The sequence below is a fragment of the Choloepus didactylus genome, chromosome 3 (assembly GCF_015220235.1).
Source record: "Choloepus didactylus isolate mChoDid1 chromosome 3, mChoDid1.pri, whole genome shotgun sequence".
Taxonomy (NCBI): Eukaryota; Metazoa; Chordata; class Mammalia; order Pilosa; family Megalonychidae; genus Choloepus; species Choloepus didactylus.
The window spans coordinates 58,691,294-58,711,832 of NC_051309.1; the positions used below are offsets into that span (position 1 = coordinate 58,691,294).

At 39.5% G+C, this 20,539-nt stretch overlaps 1 protein-coding gene across 1 annotated transcript in view; it reads right to left on the reverse strand.

Moving 5' to 3' along the window:
* The window catches only part of SPINK2 (serine peptidase inhibitor Kazal type 2), a 39,040-nt gene extending 19,292 nt beyond the window's left edge, over nucleotides 1-19,748 (reverse strand). Inside the window, exons 1-2 of the mRNA XM_037828945.1 lie at nucleotides 19,602-19,748; nucleotides 18,783-18,838 (exon numbers count right to left, since the gene is read on the reverse strand). Of these exons, the coding sequence (XP_037684873.1) occupies nucleotides 18,783-18,838; nucleotides 19,602-19,656 (111 nt within the window). The 5' untranslated portion in view covers nucleotides 19,657-19,748. The remainder of the gene's footprint in view (nucleotides 1-18,782; nucleotides 18,839-19,601) is intronic.
* Between the last annotated feature and the right edge of the window lie 791 nt (nucleotides 19,749-20,539).

Consider the following 20,539-nt stretch of genomic DNA (forward strand, 5'->3'; position numbering starts at 1 on the left):
ATGTAATAGAATTGTATTGGTTCAACAATTGTAACAAATGCAACACACTCATGCAATATGTTAATAATGTGAAAAACTGTGTGTTTGGATGGGGGTATATGGGAACTTGTTTTTCCTGCATGATTTTTCTGTGAACCTACAACTATTCTAAAAAAGAAAGTCTATTTTTTTAAAAATACACCTTACCTATTTTTCATTTTCTCAGTGGCTTGAATAGGTTAATGACTAGCTAATCTAAATCAGTCTATTTAGGCTAATTTCTCTCTCTCTCTCTTTTAGCACAAAAGGAGTTTTCAAATGCTTTAGTCTCAAAGAATGACTGACTTAGTATATGGATTCCAGAGAGGATTAACAAGCTAGTAAGGGAGATTTTTGAAGCAGAAGATTTTTCACGTCCGCTGAATGTTAGACTTTCTCTGTTGGCTCTTTAGAGTCCCTGAAAGTTTTACATAGGATCATGCTAAATTCAAAATTGAGGTTTGGAAGAGTAATTGCAAAAGTAGTATGTAGCAGGAGCTGTAGAGTGGAGATAGTGAAGGGTGGGGTAAAACCAGTAACTGGGATACTGTACTACTCTAGATAACAGGTAATGGGGGGAACTTCTGGTTGAACAAGATGGCAGAGTAAGACATTCTGGGGTTCCATTCCCCCACAGAATTTTTGAATAATTAGAAAAACTTGGCAATACCATTAATTACTCCAATACCACAATTACATGGAATCTTGAATGGGACGTGAGATCTGGTTGTTTGTATAGGTTACTGTGAAGCCCTGATACATCCCAGAGTAATCTGGGCAGAGAATAAAAAGTATTTGCAAAGTCCACCTTGAGGGACTGGGGTAAAATGTGGAAATATTAAATTTCCCCACCTGGGGAATTCCTGATATTCTCGCAAGCATTGAGACAACGAGTTTAGTAGGCCAAGTCCTTGATCTTGCGACTTGCCCTTATGAAGCTTGTTTCTGCAAATGAGACACTAAGTCTACTTATAATTGTGCCTGAGGATCACCCTCAGAGAACCTCTTTTGTTGCTCAGTTGTGGCCTCCCTCTCTAAGCCCACTCAGCAGGTGGACTTGCTGCCCTCTCCACTACATGGGACATGCCTCTCAGGGAAGAGCCTGGACCTGGCATCATAGAATTGAGAAAGCCTTCTTGACCAAAAGGGGGAAGAGAAATGAAAGAAAATAAAGTTTCAGTGGCTAAGAGATTTCAAACGGAGTCAAGAAGTGATTCTGGAGGTTACTTTTATACATTACATAGATATACCTTTTTAGTATTTAGTGTATTAGAATAGCTAGAAGGAAATATCTGAAACTGTTGAAATGCAGTCCAGTATCCTTGATTCTTGAAGATGAGTGTGTAACTATATAACTTACATAGTGTGGCCATGTGATTGTGAAAACCTTATAGCTCCTACTCCATTTATCCAGTGTATGGACAAATGAGTATAAAAATGGGGGAAAAAAGTAAATGAATAATAGTGGGGGAGGAGGGGTATGGGATGTTTTGGGTGTTCTTTTTCACTTTTATTTTTATTCTTACTTTTATTTTTTGGAGTAATGAAAATGTTCAAAAATAGATTTGTGGTGATGAATGCACAACTATATGATGATACTGTGAATAACTGTTGTGCACTTTGAATGACTGTATGGTATGTGAATATATTTCAATAAAATTGCATTAAAAAATGAGGGAGAGTTTAAAATATTCACAGAAAAACAGAAACCGAGAAAGTTCGTCAACAAAGGACCAGCCCTAGAAGAATTTCTAAAGGGATTTCTTCAGATAGAAAGGAAAAGACAAGAGAGAGCAGCTTGGAGCAGTGTGAAGAAAAGAAGATCTTCAGTAAATGTAACTAAAAGAGTAAATGCAAAACACAGTAGTACTGTAGCCTCAACATGTAACTCTACTCTTTAATTCCTATAAGACTCAGAATAAAATAGAACAGGAAAAAGTCATATTTTCTCATACTGGACACACAGAATATAAAGAGGTAATGTAGAACAAAAATAAATAAAGAGGAGAAACAGAAGGATATGGGAGCAGAAAACATGTGTGCTATTAAAGGTAAGTTGGCATCTTTTTAAAATTGTAGGTTATAGACAAAGGTTGTGTAATACAAACCCAAAGGTATCCAAAAAGAAAGTATTTTAAAATAGACAGAAACAAAAATTAGAAAGGGATCAGTTAGATACAAACTGAAACAAAGGAAAAGAAAGACAAAAAAGATATGACACACGGAAGAAGATGGTGGCATAGAGAGGAGTGGAAGCTAGTTTGTTCCCCTGGAACAACTAATAAACAACCAGAAACAGCTAGTAAATAATCTGGAATAACTGCAGGGGAACAAACGTGACTGTCCACTCATCATACACCAACCTGAATTGGGAGGAAATGCCTGAGATCGTGGCATAAAATCTGTAAGTAAAACTTGCGGATCCAAGCCGGGAGCCCCCTCCCCCAACAGCCCAAACTGCAAAGCCTCGCGGCGCTAGAAAGAAGCACTCTCCGAGCAAGTGAATATAGCTCAACTGAACTCCAACTGGGGTTTTAATTAAAAACGTGGACTGTTCAAAACAAGCTACAAATCCCCAAAAAGCAGACAGAGGCTTTTGGTGACAACTGACCTTGGAGAGGCAGAGGGTGGCCATGGACTGGCCCTGAAGGGGGCTTTCTGTCCCTTTTTTGGCTCAGTGGAGAAAGCCTCAGCCATTTTCAGTTCCTAGTGCTCTGACCCAGACAAGGGTGGAGAGGAGAGAGTCTATTCAAATGCTAATGACCTCTCCCTAGGGGTCATATCTTCCCTAAGAGGAAGAAGGTGGTGCCAAGCTCTACTACCCTCCCTCCATTCAGAACCAGACCCCAGAGCCTGGAGGAAAACAGTCATGGGCCACCCTCCTTACACCAGTTGGGTGCTACAGGCTGACAGGCACCACCTGCTGCATGGAAAAACACAGTGATTTGAGGCCTCACAGGGTGTACCAATCTTCTAAGACACCCTCAGGGAAACTAGATACTATTGCCTCCTTCCAAGACCTGAGCCTGTTCTGCTCTGGGAAAACCTGATTGGGGTAACCAAGGAAACCAGATGCCTAGACAACAGAAAACCACAACCTACACTAAGAAAAATGAAGTTATGGCCCAGTCAAAGGAACAAACTTACATTTCAACTGAGAACAGGAATTGAAACAACTAATGCTAAATCAATTCAAAAAGTTTAGAGAAGATATGGCAAAAGAGATGAAGCATATAATGAAAACACTGAGCATACATAAGGTAGAAATAGAAACTTTGAAAAACCAACTGGCAGAATCTGTGAAAATGAAAGGCACAACACACAAGATGAAAGACACAATGGAGAAATATAACAGCAGATCTCAAGAGGGAGAAGAAAACATCAGGAACTGGACAACAAGACAGCTGAAAGCCTATGCACAAAAGAACAGATAGAGAAAAGAATGGAAAAATATGATCAACATCTCCGGGAATTAAATGACGACATGAAATGCAGAAACATATGTGTCATAAGTGTCCCAGAAGGAGAAGAGAAGGGAAAAGGGGCAGAAGCAATAATAGAGGAAATAATCAATGAAAATTTCCCATCTCTTATGAAAGACATAAAATTACAGATCCAAGAAGCGCAGTGTACTCCAAACAGAATAGATCTGAATAGGCCTACACCAAGACACTTAATAATCAGATTAGCAAACATCAGAGACAGAGAGAATTCTGAAAGCAGCAAGAACAAAGCGATCCATCACATACAAAGGAAGCTTGATAAGACTATGTGCAGATTTCTCAATAGAAACCATGGAGGCAAGAAGGAAGTGGTGTGACATATTTAAGATACTGAAAGAGAAAAATCACCAAGAATCCTATAACCAGCAAACCTGTCCTTCAAATAAGAGGGAGAGTTTAAAATATTCTCTGACAAACAGACAATGACAGAGTTTGTGAACAAGATACCTGCTCTACAGGAACACTAAAGGGAGCACTGCAGACAGAAAGGAAAAGACAAGAGTGAGAAGTTTGGAACACAATTTTGGGAGATAGTAGCACAGAAATGTAAGTACACTGAACAAAGATGACGGTGAGTATGGTTGAAAAGAGGAAGGTTAGGAGCATGTGGGACACCAGAAGGAAAGAAGAAAGATAAAGACTGGGGCCATATAACTCAGTGAAACCTAGGGTGCTTAATGATTGTGATAAAAGGTACAAATATGTTTTTACATGAGGTAGAATAAATCAATGTCAACATTGCAAGATGTTAAAAATAGGGTTGGATTGGGGGGAAAAAACAATCAATGTAAACTAGAGACCATAATTAACAGAAACATTGTTTTATGCTTCCTTTAATATAGCAAAGGCAATATACCAAAGCTAAATGCCTATGGTGGGGGGACACAGGGAAAGGGTATGGGACTCTTGGCATTGGTGATGTTGTCTGACTCTTTATTCTACTTTAGCTTAATGCTATCTTTCCTTTTGTTGCTTCCTAGCTGTCATGTTTTATTTTGTTTTGTTTTTCTCTCTTTCTTTTTTCTTTTTCTTTTATCTCTCTACCTTCTTTGACTCTTTCTCCTTCTTTGCAGATGGAGATGTCCTTATACAGATAGTGGTGATGGTGTGAATACATAAATATGTGACTATACAGGGAACCACAAATTGTTTACTTAGGACAGAATGTATGGTGTGTGAACAAAACCATCTTAAAAAAAATGGGTTTTAGAAGAAACCCTGAGGGCATTATATTGAGTGAAATAAGACAGACACATACATAAGGACAAATATTGCAGGGTCTCACTGAATGAACTAATTATAATATATAAACTCAAGGACATGAAATATAAATTACCAGGATATAGAACGAGGCTAAAGAATGGAGAGCGGTTGCTTATTATGAGCAGAATGTTCAAGTAGGGTTAACTTAAACATTTGGAAATGGACAGAGGTGATGGTAGCACACTGTGAGAATAGTGAGAATAACTAACAGTGATGAATGGGGTGTGAATATGGTGAGGCCTCATATGTCACCAGAAGAAAAGTTGGAGGTTAAAAGATGGGAATGTATAAAACAGTGAATCTTGCGGTAGACAATGTCTGAGATTAACTGTACAAATATTAGAAATCTCTCTCATGAACTAGAACAAATGTATAACACTATAACTAGAAGGTAATAATAGAGGTGCATATAGGAAAAAATATACCTATTGTAATCCATATACTAAGGTTAGTAGTATTTTAACATTCTTTCATCAACAGTAACAAATGTACTATACCAACACTATGAATCAATAATGGAGGGGAGGTGGTTAGGGGATGGGAGGATTTGAGTTTCCCTTTTTTGTCTTTATTTCTCTTCTGGAGTAATGAAAATATTCTAAAAATTGGAAAAAAAATTAATTGTGGTGATGGATGCACAGCTGTATGATGGCACTGTGGGCAACTGATTGTACACTTTGGATCTTGGGATAATTGTACGGCATGTGAACAACTTCAATAAAAAAATAAAATATATATATATATACTAGAGACATACAACAACTGATTTGAAAAGGCAGAAGAAAGAATAAGTGAACTAGAAGACAGGACATTTGAATGTGAATCCACAAAAGAATAAATGGGGAAAAAGATGGAAAAAATTGAAATTGATCCCAGGAAAATAATGGACAGCATCAAGCACACAAATATAAGAAACACTGGTGTCCCAGAAGGAGAAAAGAAGAGTAAAAGGCTAGGGAAAGTATTTGAGGAGATAGTTGGGGAAAACTTTCCAACCCTTTTAAAAGACATAAATATGCAAATCAAAGCCCAATGAACTCCAAATAGAATAAATCCAAATAGACCTGCTCCAAGACACATACTAATCAGATTGTCAAGTGCTGAAGAGAAGGAGAAAGTCCTGAAAGCAGCAAGAGAAAAATGATTCATCACATACAAGGGAAACCACATAAGACTAAGTAATGACTAATCAAAGGGCAGCATGGAGGCAAGAAGGCAGTGGTTTGACATATTTAAGATTCTGACAGAGAAAAATTGCAAGCCAAGAATTCTTTATCCAGCAAAAGCTGTCCTTCAAAAGTGAGGGAGAACTCCAACCCAGTAGCCTTGACTCTTGAAGACGATTGTATAACAATGTAGCTTACAAGGGGTGACAGTGTGATTGTGAAAACCCTGTGGATCGCACTCCCTTTATCCAGTGTATGGATGGATGAGTAAAAAAAATGGGGACAAAACCTAAATGAAAAATAGGGTGGGATGGGGGGACAGTGATTTGGGTGTTCTTTTTTTATTTTTATTTTTAATTCTGATTCTGATTCTTTCTGGTGTAAGGAAAAAGTTCAAAAATAGATTGGGGTGATGAATGCACAACTATAAGGCAGTACTGTGAACAGTTAATTATACACCATGGATGATTTTATGGTATGTGAGTATATCTCAATAAAACTGAATTTTAAAAAAAAAGTGAGGAAGAGTTGAAAATACTCATAGACAAACAAATGCTGAGAGAATTGGTTAACAAAACACCAGCCCCACAAGAAATATTAAAGGGAGTTCTGTCAGTTGAAAAAAAAAGAAAGGCGAGAGAAACATCTAAAGACAGGCACAGAACTGAAGAGTATTAGGATGGGTAACAAAGGAAAAAAAAGGGAGGGAAAAAATAGATCTGACAAGTAAAAACCAAAGGATAAGATGGTTGGTTCAAGAACTGCCTTTGCAATAATAGCTTTGAATGTGAATGGATTAAACTTCCCAGTTAAAAGATACAGACTGGCAGAAAGGATTAAAAAGTATGATCCATTGATACGCTGTTTAGAAGAGATGCATCTTAGACCCAGCAAAACAAAGAGATTGAAAGTGAAAGGATGGAAAAAAATATTCCATGCAAGCTGTAACCAAAAGAAAGCAGGGGTAGCTATACTAATATCCAATAAAATAGACTTCAAATGCAAAGACCTCATAAGAGACAAAGAAGGACATATGTATACATATAAAATTATATTTTTAAATAACTTTTACTTACATTCTTTACCAAACATGCAAAAACTACTGCAATTGCTACTCTCCCCCACCTCTGGTTACTTTTTTTTTTAACGCAATTTTATTGAGATATAGTCACATACCAGGACATTATATATATTAAAAGAGACAACTCACCAAGAACAAATAACAATCACAAATGTTTATGCACCAAATCAAGGAGCTCCAAAGTACACAAGACAACCACTGGCAAAACTGAAGGGAACAACAGATGTTTCTACAATAATTGTGGGAGACTGCAATATATGACTCTCTTCTACAAATAGAACAACTAGATAGAAGACCAACAAGGAAACTGAGAATCTAAACAATGTCACAAATGAATTAAACCTAACAGACATATAGAGATCACTGCTCCCCAAAATATCAGTATTTATGTTCTCTAGTGCTCATGAAATGTTCTTCAGGATAGATCATATGCTGGGGCACAAAACAAGTTACAATAAATTTAAAAAGATTGAAATTATTCAAAGCACTTTCTCTGACCATAATGGAATGCAGGTAGAAATCAATAACCACCAAAGAACCAGAACTTTCATAAATATATGGAGGTTAAGGAACACACACTTAAAAAATCAGTAGGTCAAAGAAGAAATTGCAAGAGAAATTGGTAAGTATCTGAAGATAAATGAAAAGGAGAACACAACATATCAAAACCAATGGGATGCAGTGAAGGCAGTGATGAAAGGCAGATTCAATGCTCTAAATGCATATTTTAAAAAGGAAGAAAGAGCTAAAATTAAAGACCTAACTGAAGAACTTAAAAAGCTAGAGAAAGAACAGCCAACTAACTAACCCTAAAACAAGTAGAATAAAAGAAGTAACAAAGATTAAAGCAGAAATAAATGGTCTGGAGAACAACAGCAACAACAAAAAAAGAGAGAGAATAAATAAAACCAAAAGTTGGTTCTTTGAGAAGATCAACAAGGTTGACAAACCCTTAGTCAAACTGACAAAGTCAAAAATAGAGAAACTCCAAATAAACAAATCAGAAATGAGAGAGGATCCCGAAGAAATTTTAAAAATCATAAGAGGACACTATGAACACTGTATGCCACCAAACTAGACAACTTAAAGGAAATGGGCAATTTCCTGGAAACACATGAAGAACCTAGACGGACTCAAGAAGAAATAAAAGACCTCAACAAACCAATCACAAGTAAAGAGAGCCAATGAGTCATCAAAAAGCTTCCTACAAATAAAAGCCCAGGGCCAGATGGCTTCACAGGGGAATTTTACCAAATACTCCAAAAAACAAACAAACAAAAAAATAAAAACACTAAAACCATTCCTGCTCAAACTCTTTCAAAAAATTGAAGAAAAAAGAACACTACCTAACTCATTTTATGAAACTAAAATCACTCTAAAACAAAAACCAGATAAAGATACCACAAGAAAGGAAAACTACAGCCCAATCTCCCAATGAGTATAGATGCAAAAATTCTCAACAAAATACATGCAAATCAAATCCAAAAGCACATTAAAAGAATTATACCCCACGACCAAGTGGGGTTCATTCCAGGCAGGCAAGGGTGATTCAACATAAGAAAATCAATCAATGTAATACAATAGATTAACAAATCAAAGAGAAAAAACCAAATGATCATCTTGATAGTCGCTGAAAAAGCATTTGACAAAATTCAGCATCTTTTCATGATAAAAACACTTCAAAAGATAGGAATCAAAGGAAACTTCCTCAATATGATAAAGGGCACTGTAAAAAATCCACTACCAGCATAGTACTCAATGGTGAGAGACTGAAAGCCTTCCCCCTAAGATCAGGAATGAGACAAGGATGCTCGCTGTCACCACTATTATTCAACATTGTAATACATATTCTAGCCAGAGCAATTAGGCAAGAAAAAGAAACATTAAAAGGCATCAAAATTGGGAAGGAAAAAATAAAACTTTCATTATTTGCAGATGATATGATCCTATATTTGGAAAGTCCTGAAAATCTACAGCACTATTACTTGAGCTAATAACTCAGCAAAGTGGTGGGATACAAGATTAATGCACAAAAATCAGTATTGTTTGTATGCACTAATAATGTATAGAGGCAATCAAGAAAAAAATTCCATTCACAATAGCAACTAAAAGAATCAAGTATCTAGGAAGAAACTTAACCAAGGATATAAAAGACCTCTACACAGAAAATTACAAAACTTTACTAAAAGAAATCAAAGAGGACTTAAATAGGTGGAAAGATATCCCGTGTTCATGGATAGGAAGGCTAAACATTATGAAGATATCGATTCTACCCAAATTGTTCCATAGATTCAACACAATTCCAATAAAAATTTCAGACTTGGAAAAGCTAACTATCAAATTTATTTGGAAGGGACAGCGGCCTTGAATTGCCAAAACATCCTAAAAAAGAAAAATAAAGTGGGATGACTTACACTTCCTGACTTTAAAGCCTACTAAAAAGCCACGGTGGTCAAAACAGCATGGTACTGGCACAAAGACAGACAAATCGATCAATGGAATTAAAACTGAGAGTTCGGAAATAGACCCCCAGATCTATCATCAATTAATTTTTGACAAGGCCCCCAAATCCACTGAACTGGGACAGAACAGCCTCTTCAACAAATGGGGCTGGGAGAACTGGATATCCATATCCAAAAGAATGAAAGAGGGACATCATCAACATGGCGATGAAAACAGCTACTGAAAACTTCTCTTCAGAGATTCAATGAAGAAAAGGATAATTCTGAACTGTTTGAAACCCTGGAGGATGATATAGACTGGAGTAAGACCCTGCAAATGCTGAACTGAAGAAAGAGAAGAAATATCAGGTAGGAATTTTCCATCCCAGATCAGCTGGTCATCCCGCCCACATTTGATCCCCATGTGGGAAAAGCACGGAAGCAACAGACGGGACCCCTCTCACCAGGACACAGATTTTAAAATCTCACAGCAGTGAAAAATACCCTCATTGTTTGAAGACTCAGTGGACAGGGGAGGACATTTCAAGGCCGAGATCAGTGAGGGACAAATTGACTGAGAAAACACAGACAGAGATGCATTTCCAGCCCTGGGTCTGGAAACCCCCCATCCCCCAAACTTGATGGAAGCAACAGCCAGCAGCTGAAGTGCTGGATCAGCTGAAGGCATACGTGGCCACAAAGAGGCTGCAGCCAGCAACCAGTTCCTTGCCTTGGGGACAGCTGGACTGCTGGCTCAGCTGGGGGAAGCCTGTGAAGCAGACACAGCTTCACTTTGAGTGGGATTTTAGCCAGCAGAGTGAGGGCATAGGAATCCTGCAGTTTTGACCCAGCTGTGCTCCGAGACAGAGCAACTTCTGAGGACGATTAAGTTACCAAACAGCACCATCTGCTGGACTGTCCAGACAGTGCAAGAACCCTTTAAAACAGCACCACTGGAAGCCAACCAATTCGTATTACCATACACAGTGAACTTGCTGGGGTGCCCAGTGCCTACCTCCCATCCTGGTGGCAGGCCACAGTGGGTGCCCGATTTGGGGGAGAAGACTGGGGGGGCAGAGCCAATGTGACAACTGGCCAGGGAGGGAAACAAAGAAAAGACAGAGATCAAAGTCAACCAACAAGAGAACCTTATGCAAAGGCAGAAATAAACCTCCAGAGTAAACCAATCAAGAAAACCATATGCCAAGACAGCATGTTTCCACATCAGGAAACACAAAGATACAGCCCAAAGGAAGAAACTAGCATTTCAATTGAGATTCAGGAGTTGAAACAACTAATTATAGAGGTTCAAACAAATCTTTTAAATTGAATCAACGAGGTAAGAGAGAATGTGACAAAAGAGATAAAAGATATAAAGAAGACACTAGGTGACCATAAGGAAGAATTCATAAGCTTGAAAAAACAAATGGCAGAACTTATGGGAATGAAAGGCACAACAGAAGAGATAAAAAACATAATGGTGGCATACAACAGCAGACTTGGAAAGGCAGAAGAAAAGATCAGGGAGATGGAGGACAGGACATCTGAAATCCTGCACACAAAGGAACAGATAGGGAAAAGAACAGAAAAATATAAGCAGGGTCTCAGGGAACTAAAAGACAACATGAAGTGCACAAATAATACGTTACAGGTGTCCCAGAGGGAGAAGAGAAGGGAAAAATGGCAGAAGGAATAATAGAGGAAATAATCAATGAAAATTTCCCAACTCTTATGAAAGACATAAAATTACAGGTCCAAGAAGCACAGCATACCCCAAACAGAATTGATCCAAATAGACCCACTCAGAATTGATCCAAATAGACCTACTCCAAGACACTTACTAATCAGATTTTCAATCATAGAGAAAGAATTCTGAAAGCAGCAAGAGAAAAGCAATCCATCACATACAACTGAAGCTCGATAAGACTACATGTGGCTCTCTCAGCAGAAACCATGGAGGTTAGAAGGCAGTGGTATGACATATTCAAGATACCGAAAGAGGAAAGCTTCCAACCAGGAATCCTATATCCAGCAAAACTGTCTTTCAAAAATGAGGGAGAGTTTAAAATATTTACAGATAAACAGACATTGAGAGAGTTCGTGAACAGGAGACCTCCTCTACAGGAAATACTAAAGGGAGTGCTACAGACAGGAAAAGACAGGAGAGAGAGTTTTGGAAAAGAGTGCAGAAATGAAGATATCAGGAGACAGAAAGAGGGTAGAGATTGGGCATTTGATGGTGAAAGAGGACAGAATGTTCTAGAGGATTGACTGTGTAGATCTACAAATGGATAGCACAATACAGGATGATAGTAGCACAATATTGTAAGTACATTGAAAAAATATGACTGTGAATACAGTTGAAAGAGGAAGGTTAGGGGTCTGTATGACACCAGAAGGAAAGATAGGACATAAAGACTGGGATCGTATAACTTAGTGAAACTTAGAGTGGTCAATGTGTGTGATTAAACGTACAAATATAAGAATGTTTTTGCATGAGGGAGCAGCAAGAAAGAATGAAGTTATGAGGTATGCAATGAAGTGTATGGACCATGAGGACAGTAGGTTGAGTGAAATAAACCAGAAATGAAAGGACAAAAATTATACTGCCTCACTAATACAGACCAATAACAATGTGTAAACTCTGAGAACTGAATCTGGCAGCATGGGCTATAAGGGGAAGGCTTATATAAAGTTTCCTAGATTGTAAGCTCTTACAGCAGTCACATTTATTCATAAGTTGTAACAGTTATTTCTGAATTTTGAGATTCTGAGCTGTTTCTGTGTGACCCGGTCGATCCCTGGAGTTTTGGGTGTCTGTGTGGCACCTGGGACTCAAAGTCAGAGTTCGGCAGCTGTAAGTGTCGGCAATGACCCATGAACCAACTGCTAAAGAGGCTGAAAAGGATATCAGACTTCGACTGGAGATATAAACAAAATGGACTTGGCTGAGATTGGGTAGATCCAACTAAATGGTACAGGATAATATTAACCATGTTTTAAAACTTTGACTTCTGTGTGGGACCAAAGAAAGAGATGGTTATATGGTGCAAAGTCTATATTTTCTGCAGAATACTATATAATTTAACTTGTATGGTCAGTTTACTCAAATGCCATAATTACATGGAATCTTGACCAGGGAGTGAGATCTTGTCGTTTGTACAGGTTAGCATGAAGCCCCAATACAACCCAGAGAAATTTGGGCAGAGAATAAAAAATATTTACAAAGCCCCCTTGAGGGACTGTGGGAAAATGCGGAAATATTAAACTTCCCCAGCTGGGGAATTCCTGATATTCTCACAAGTATCGGAGACCACCAGCTTAGCAAGCCAAGCCCTCTATTTTAGGGCTTGCCCTTATGAAGCTTGTTACTGCAAAGGAGAGGCTAAGCCTAATTGTACCTAAGAGTCACCCCCCAGAGGGCCTCTTTTGTTGCTCAGATGTGGCCTCTCTCTCTAGGCCAATCCAGCAGGTAAACTTCGCTACCCTCTCCCAGCTACATGAGACATGACTCTCAGGGGGTATAAATCTCCCTGGCAACGTGGGACATGATTCCCAGGGATGAGCCTGGACCCTGCATCATTTTGGACCAAAAGGGGAAGGAGAATTGGAACAAAATAAAGTCTCAATGGCTGAGAGATTTCAAATGGAGTAGAGAGCTCATTCTGGAGGTAACTCTTAAGCATTCTATAGATATCCCTTTTTGGTTTTAGTTTATTAGAATAGTCAGAAAAGGAAATATCTGAAATTGTTGAATTGCAATCTAGCATCCTTGATTCTTGAAGGCGACCATATAACTATATAGCTTATAGGGTGTGACCATATGATTATGAAAACCTTATGGCTCAGATTCCCTTTACCCAGTGTATGGACAAATGAGTAGAAAAAAATGGGGACAAAAACTACAAAAATGGGGACAAAAAGTAAATGGAGAAGGGTGATACGGGATATTTAGAGTGTTCTTTTTACTTTATTCTTATTTTTACTTTTTGGAGTAATGAAAATGTTCAAAAAGACTGGTGAGTGCACAACTATATGATAATACTGTGAACAACTGTTTTACACTTTGGATGACTGTATGGTATGTGAATATATTTCAATTAAAATTGTAAATGGGGGAAGGGAAATGGGAGGCTTTGAGTGTTATCTTTCACTTTTATTTTTTCAATTTTTTGGAGTGATGAAAATGTTCAAAAATTGATTGTGGTATTGAATGCACAACTATATGATGTAACTGCGGACAATTGCTGTAGACTTTGGATGGTTACATGGTATGTGAGTATATTTCAATAACATTACATAAAATTACCTCACACCCTATACAAAAATTAACTCAAAGCAGATTAAAGACCCAAATATAAGAGCTAATACCATAAAACTCCTAGAATATAATATAGGGAAACGTCTTCAAGACCTAGTAATAGGAGGTAGCTTCTTAGACCTTACACCCAAAGCACAAGAAACAAAAGAAAAAAATAGATAAATGGGAACTCCTCAAAATCAAATGCTTCTGTTCCTCTAAGAACTTCATCAAAAAAAGGCTGAAGAGGCAACCAACTCAACGGGAGTAAATATTTGGAAATCATATCTGATAAGGGACTGATACATCTATAAAGAAATCCTACAATTCAATGATAAAAGTACAAACAACTCAATTATAAAATGGGCAAAAGATATGAATAGACATTTTTCTGAAGAGGAAATACAAACGGCTAAAAAGCACATGAAAAAATGTTCATCTTCATCAGCTATTAGGGAAATGCAAATCAAAACCACAATGAGAACAAATAGGAAACTACAAATGCTGGAAAGGATGTGAAAAAATTGGAACTTTCATTGACTCCTGGTGGGAATATATAATGGTACAGCCACTGTGGATGACAATTTGGTGGTTCCTCAGGAAGCTTACAACCTTACAACCCAGCAATCCCACTACTCAGGACATACCCAGATCTGAAAGCAGGGATACGAACAGACACTTGCACCAAAGTTCATAACAGCATTACTCACAATTGCCAAAAGATGGAAACAACCCAAGTGTCCATCAACAGATAAATGGATAAACAAATAGTGGTATATACATACGACGGAATATTATTCAGCAGTAAAAAGGAATGAAGTTCCAAAGCATGTGGCAACATGATCATGAGGACATTTTTAAAGTGAAATAAGTCAGACACAAAAGGAAAAATATTTTACTATCTCACTGATATGAACTAATTATAATATGTAAACCCATAGCCATAAAATATAGAATATAGGTTACCAAGATACAGAATCAGGCTAAAGAATGGAGAGCAGTTGCTTAATATGTGCAGAATGTTTTACTAGGGTGAACTTAAACATTTGGAAAATGGAGAAATGTGACAGTAGCATGTGAGTGTGAGAAGGAAAGTTTGAGGTTAAAACATGGGAATGTGTAACACAATGAATCTTGTGGTGGACAATGCCTGTGATTAACTGTACAAATATAAAAAAGACCTTTCATGAACTAGAGAAGATGTACGACACTACTGTAAGGAGATAATGATAGAGGATTATATGGGGGAAAATGTACCTATTGCAAATGATGGACTATTGTTAATACTCTTTCATCAACAGTAACAAATGTACTACAGCAATACTATGGATCAATAATATGGGGGAATAAGGAGTAGAGAGGATTAGGGTTTTCTTTTTTATTTTTATTTCTTTTCTGGAGTAATGAAAATGTTCTAAATTTGATCATGGGGCTGTATGCATAACTATGTGATGATTCTGCGAACCAGTGATTGTATATTTTGGATGGTTTCCATGCTGTGTGAATATATCACAATAAAATTGCATTTAAAATAAAAATGAAAAAAAGAGAAAAGTTTCAGTCAGAAAATATATTAGACCTAGAGAAAATTCTGTAGCAGAAGAGGAATAAAAATGCAAGTTCAAAGAGAAAAATATTAAAAATTAAAAAATTAAAATTAAAAACCTCCCAACAAAGAAAATTTCAGGACCAGATGGCTTCACAAGAGAATTCTACCAATCATTCCAAGAAGAATTAATACCAATCTTGCTCAAACTCTTCCAAAAAAATTAAAGAGGAGGAAATGCTACTTAACTCATTCTGAGGCCAACATCACCCTAATACCAAAACTAGATAAAGATACTATGAGAAAAGAATACCAGACTTGTACATATCAGGCAAAGACATTTTCAAAATGGTGTTTGTGCTGATTTGGATGTATTATGTCCCCTAAAACGCCATGTTCTTTAATGAAATCTTGTGGGGCAGATGTATTAGTGTTGATGAGATTGGAATCTTTGGATTAGGTTGTTTCCATGGAGATGTGACCTCCCTAAACCAGGGGTAATACCTTTGAATAGATTATTTCCATGGAGGTGGGGACCCACCCATTCAGCCTTCTTAATTAAATCACTGGAGCCCTGTCCCGGCCTGCGGGACGTTCAACGGAGGCTCCGAGTCCTGTGAGGGAGGAATGGTATGGGACAAGAGACACGAGGAATGACAGCAAGACAGGTTTCTGATCAAGCTGCAAAACTTTATTGAAGAGGCAGGGTATATATGCCCTGGAGGGAGAGGAGGTGGCTAATAAGGACAGGTAGCGGTCTGGGATTGGTGATTGCTGTTGCTAGGGTGGATGGCAGATGTAGGGTTAGCATTTTTGGTGCGAACTAGCACTTTTGGCGCGAACTACTTCCGTAAAGAAGGCTGAGGGTAACTTAAGCTATTGTTGTATCAGCCCTGGCGGCCATGTTGCACATCTCCGGCATAGCTGAAGGTGGGCTTCATGCATGCTACCTTAATCGCCCTCTACAGAGCCCTATAATAGGTCAGACAGAAGTTGCTCGGTGCTATAGAGACATTTTGAAGACAGCCATTGAAAGTAGACTTTTGCTACTCCAGAGTTTGCCTGGGAGAAACTTAAGAGGGCACCTCCAGATGCCTAGAGAGAAACATCCTGGGAGAATGATATTTTCAAACACAACCTAGGATTGGCAGATGCCAGCCATGTGCCTTCCCAGCTAACAGAGGTTTTCCGGACAACACTGGCCTTCCTTCGGTGAAAGCGTACTTGTGTTGACCCCTTAGCTTGGACATTTCCATGGCCTTCAGACTGTAACTTTGTAACCAAATAAACCCCCTTTATAAAAGCCAATCTATTTCTGGTATTTTGCATAAGGCAGTATTACCAAACAGAAACAGTGTTAAATATGCTTAAAGAGCTAAAGGAAAACACAGAGAAAGAACTAAAGGATATCAGAAAAATGTTACCTGAACAAAATGAGAATTTCAATAAAGAGAAATAATGAAAAGGAAGCAAACAGAACTACTGGAGTTGAAAACACAATAACAGATACAAAAATTCTCTAGAGGAAAAAAAAATTCTCTGGAGGGTTTCAACAGCAACTTGGAGACAGAATAATGAATCAGTGAACTCAAATAAGTAAATTGAAATGATTCAATCTGAGGAACAGAAAGAAAAAAGAATGAAGAAAAGTGAACGGAGCCTAAGAGACCTATGGGATACCATCAGGTATACTAAGGTACACATTATAGGAGTGCCAAAAGTAGAAGAAAGGGGTAGAGGAATATTTGAAAAAATAATGACTGAAATTTCCCAAATTTAATTAAAGACATAAATACTCATATTCAAGAATCTTAAGAAACTCCAAATAGAATAAACTCAGTGAGATCCATGCCCAGACCATTATAACAAAACTGACAAATGCCAAAGAATACCAAAAACTGCACAAGAGAAACAATGGTTAATGTACAGAGATTAACAGCCAATTTCTCATCAGAAAGCACGGAGGCAATCCGGAGAAGCTAAGAGAGGACTCCCAGTTGCTTAGAGAGAAACACCCTGGGAGATAGAAGCAAGGATGCACAGGAGCTAAGAGAGAAGAGCAAAGACAGAAGCCCAAAGACATTTTGGAGAAAGCCACTTGGAAACACAACCCAGGAGCAAATGACCAGCAGCACCAGCCATGTGCTTCCCCAGCTGACAGAGGTGTTCCAGACACCACTGGCTGTTCTTCAGTGAAGGTATCCTCTTGTTGGTGCCTTAGTATGAACACTTTCATGGCCTTAGAACTGTAAATCTCTAACCAAATAAACCCCCTTAATAAAAGCCAAAAAAAAACAAGGAAAAGAAAAGATGGAGGCAAGACGGCAGTGGGGCTTTTTTAAAGTACTGAAAGAAAATAATTATCAACCATGAATTTCTGCTCTTGGACCTCAGCTACATTCTATCCCTGGGCCATCTTATTGGGTCTTATGATTCTTTGCTTGTGTTAAAATTTTTCTTTATTGTGATTACATGTATATAACATATACTTTGCCACTTCCTGTTTTACCTCTGCCAAGGAGATAAAAATGGTGCCTATCTCATAGTGCTGTGAAAAGATTAAATTAATATATAGAAGCTCATTTAGAACAGTGCTTGGCATACAGTAGGTGGAATCTAAGCATTTGCTGTCATGGTGATGATGATGACGACGACGACAATGACAATGACTGAATGGAAGCATAGAGAAAACACATTTATATCTGCCTTGGAGGAAGGAAATAGGGCGGGAGGCTTCCTGGAGTGGAATCTCAGCAGAATTCTCAAAGTTAAGGGCTGGTAAAGACTGAAGGAAAGGCAATTCAAGCAGAGCAAGAAGACAGATTAAGTTCAGGAATAAAAATGACACACTGAGGAAAATGCTCAGTATAGTTTAAGTCAGAATGAACAGATCATGTGAGTAATGAGTGGTGGGTAGCAGGACCCAAACAACCTCAGGTCTGCATAAGGAATCCTAAGGAGCTGGGCTTGGTGCTGAAGACAGTGGCAAGTCAGCCAAGCAAGGTAACGAAAAGATCACACAAAACACCAGCTTCCAGGTGAAACTGTCTCTCAAACCTCCCACTCGTCCTCCTACGGGAAAAATCCGGCCTTGAAAAAAGATATTCTAATTTACTTACCCTCCGAGGTCAATATCCTCCTATGTGAAGTAGAAATTATCTATGCATCTTACAAGGTCAAGGTGAGAATTTGAGAATGTGCACCAAGTGTCCAATAAAGGGTCTAACTATGAGGCCAAGGACATTTGAGTCATTGAAGGAAGCAAAGTCCTGAGGCCTTCAAGGACTGAGCTATTCTCAACCAAAATGTACACTTTTATCAGAAGACCTGCCTGGAAACCTGGTTTCTTTTGTAGGCAGTCAACAGTTTCAAGTGTCAGATCAGACTTTAAAACTAACTCTACCTGAAACTGTTTGGGAGTTCAATGCATTAGTAGAAACAACACAAGTGGTTTTCTAACTTACTGTTCTATAATTTCCGGGCTTAGCAGCCCGCAAGTCCTCTGATTCCGAAGAGGCCGCTAGAAGAAAACAGACATTTTTAAGTATCCGATTAAAGGTCAATTCTTGCTCAAAGGGAGTTCTGAAAAATCCAGTTTGTGACTTTTACCCCGGCCCACCTCCTTCCTTCCCCTATGATGCCTCGCTTCTTTGAACCGCTTCCACTCCTCCCATCCCCTAAAAAAGATATTCAGGTGTTTTCTGGCTCCCTTCCTGAGCACAGACAGAAAGAACATTCGGTTCAACTCCGTAACTGACCACCCTAATAGTTTTGATTGAGAAGGGGCTTCGAAGCTGTAGAATAAAAACTATGGCACAAAACTCTAACAATTCATAATATTCCTTTTCTTTTCAGGGTGATAAATGTAAAACTTAATACCAGGCGTTGGCCATTTTAGTTCCATTCTAAGGCAGATGTAAGCTTTGGCCGAACTAAAGCCTCTTCCTTCTAAGGCGACGCACTTGGCATTCACAATTCTCCCTCCAAGGTTCATTGTACATAAAAACTCAACTCCTGATCTTGGGCTTCAGAAAATCTGCTTTAGAAGAGAAAAAGCAGAGAGCCCCACAGCAGGGTGTCACTTAGCAGGAGCTGAGGCGCCCAAACAAGGACGAACAAGGGTCACTGGCCACACAAAACTGCCCGGGGAACCGCCAGTAACGGACGTGCCTCGAGGACGCGAAGGCCGCCCAGAGCACCGTGGGAGGAGCAGCCGCCGGCCAGAATTCCTCTCCATCACCCCTTCGCGGGTCCTCGCCGACTAGGGCCCGTTTGCGTGTTACCTGGGAAGTCCCCGGCCAGGAGCAACAGCACCAAGCGCAGCGCGACGAGCGCCATCGTTCATCCGCGACCGCCGGGAGGCGAGCAGCTGCGCGTTCCGCCCGGCGTTGCCGAGGCGCCCGGGCAGGCCCTAGCGGCGGGGAGGGAGAGGGGGGAGGAGCAGGGGAGAGAGGGGGAGGGGCGGGGAGAGGAGGGGAGCGGGGAGAGGGGACGGGGAGAGGAGGGGGAGGGGCGGGGAGAGGAGGGGGAGGGGCGGGGAGAGGCGGGGGAGAGACGCGGGGAGGAAGGGGTGGGACGGGGTGGGACAGGGAGAGAGGGGATGAAAGGGGAAATAAGGGAAAGGGGGCACATCGAAAGAGGAGGGGGTTTAGCAAAGGAGGGGGAGGAGAGGAAGGGAGAGGAGCAGAGCAGATGCTCCCCCCGTGTTGAGGAGACGGTGAGCACTATTGGGGAAGACCTCTCCCTTTGGCCAATAGGAAACCTGGGGAAGACTCTTGTGGCTTCTGTAAGTCAGTCAACAACTCTTTCTGTAGCATCTCCTGTGTGCCAGGCAGTGTTTTGACCTGAATACACAGTCTTGAACTTGACAAAGGAGGTCCCTGATTTCAGAAAGCTTTCTGGTGTGGGTGCTGCAGTTAGGGTGACAAGGGAACTCATAAACAAGTGAATAAATGCAATAATTTCTAAAATTAAGTGTTAGATAGGGTGGGAAGGAAGAGGGGAAGACTTTCCATAGGGAGGTCAGGACAGGCAGTTCAGAGGTGACATCTGAGCTGAAAGCTGAAGGAGGGAAAAAAAGCCCAGTGAAGACTTTGGGGACAAGCCTTCCAGGCTTAAGGAAAAGCAAGTTCAGAGATCCCAAGGCAGGATCCAGTTTGGTGTATTCAAAGGACTGAAAAGAGTCAGTTATGACTGGAGATCTGGATGAAGGAAGGAGAAG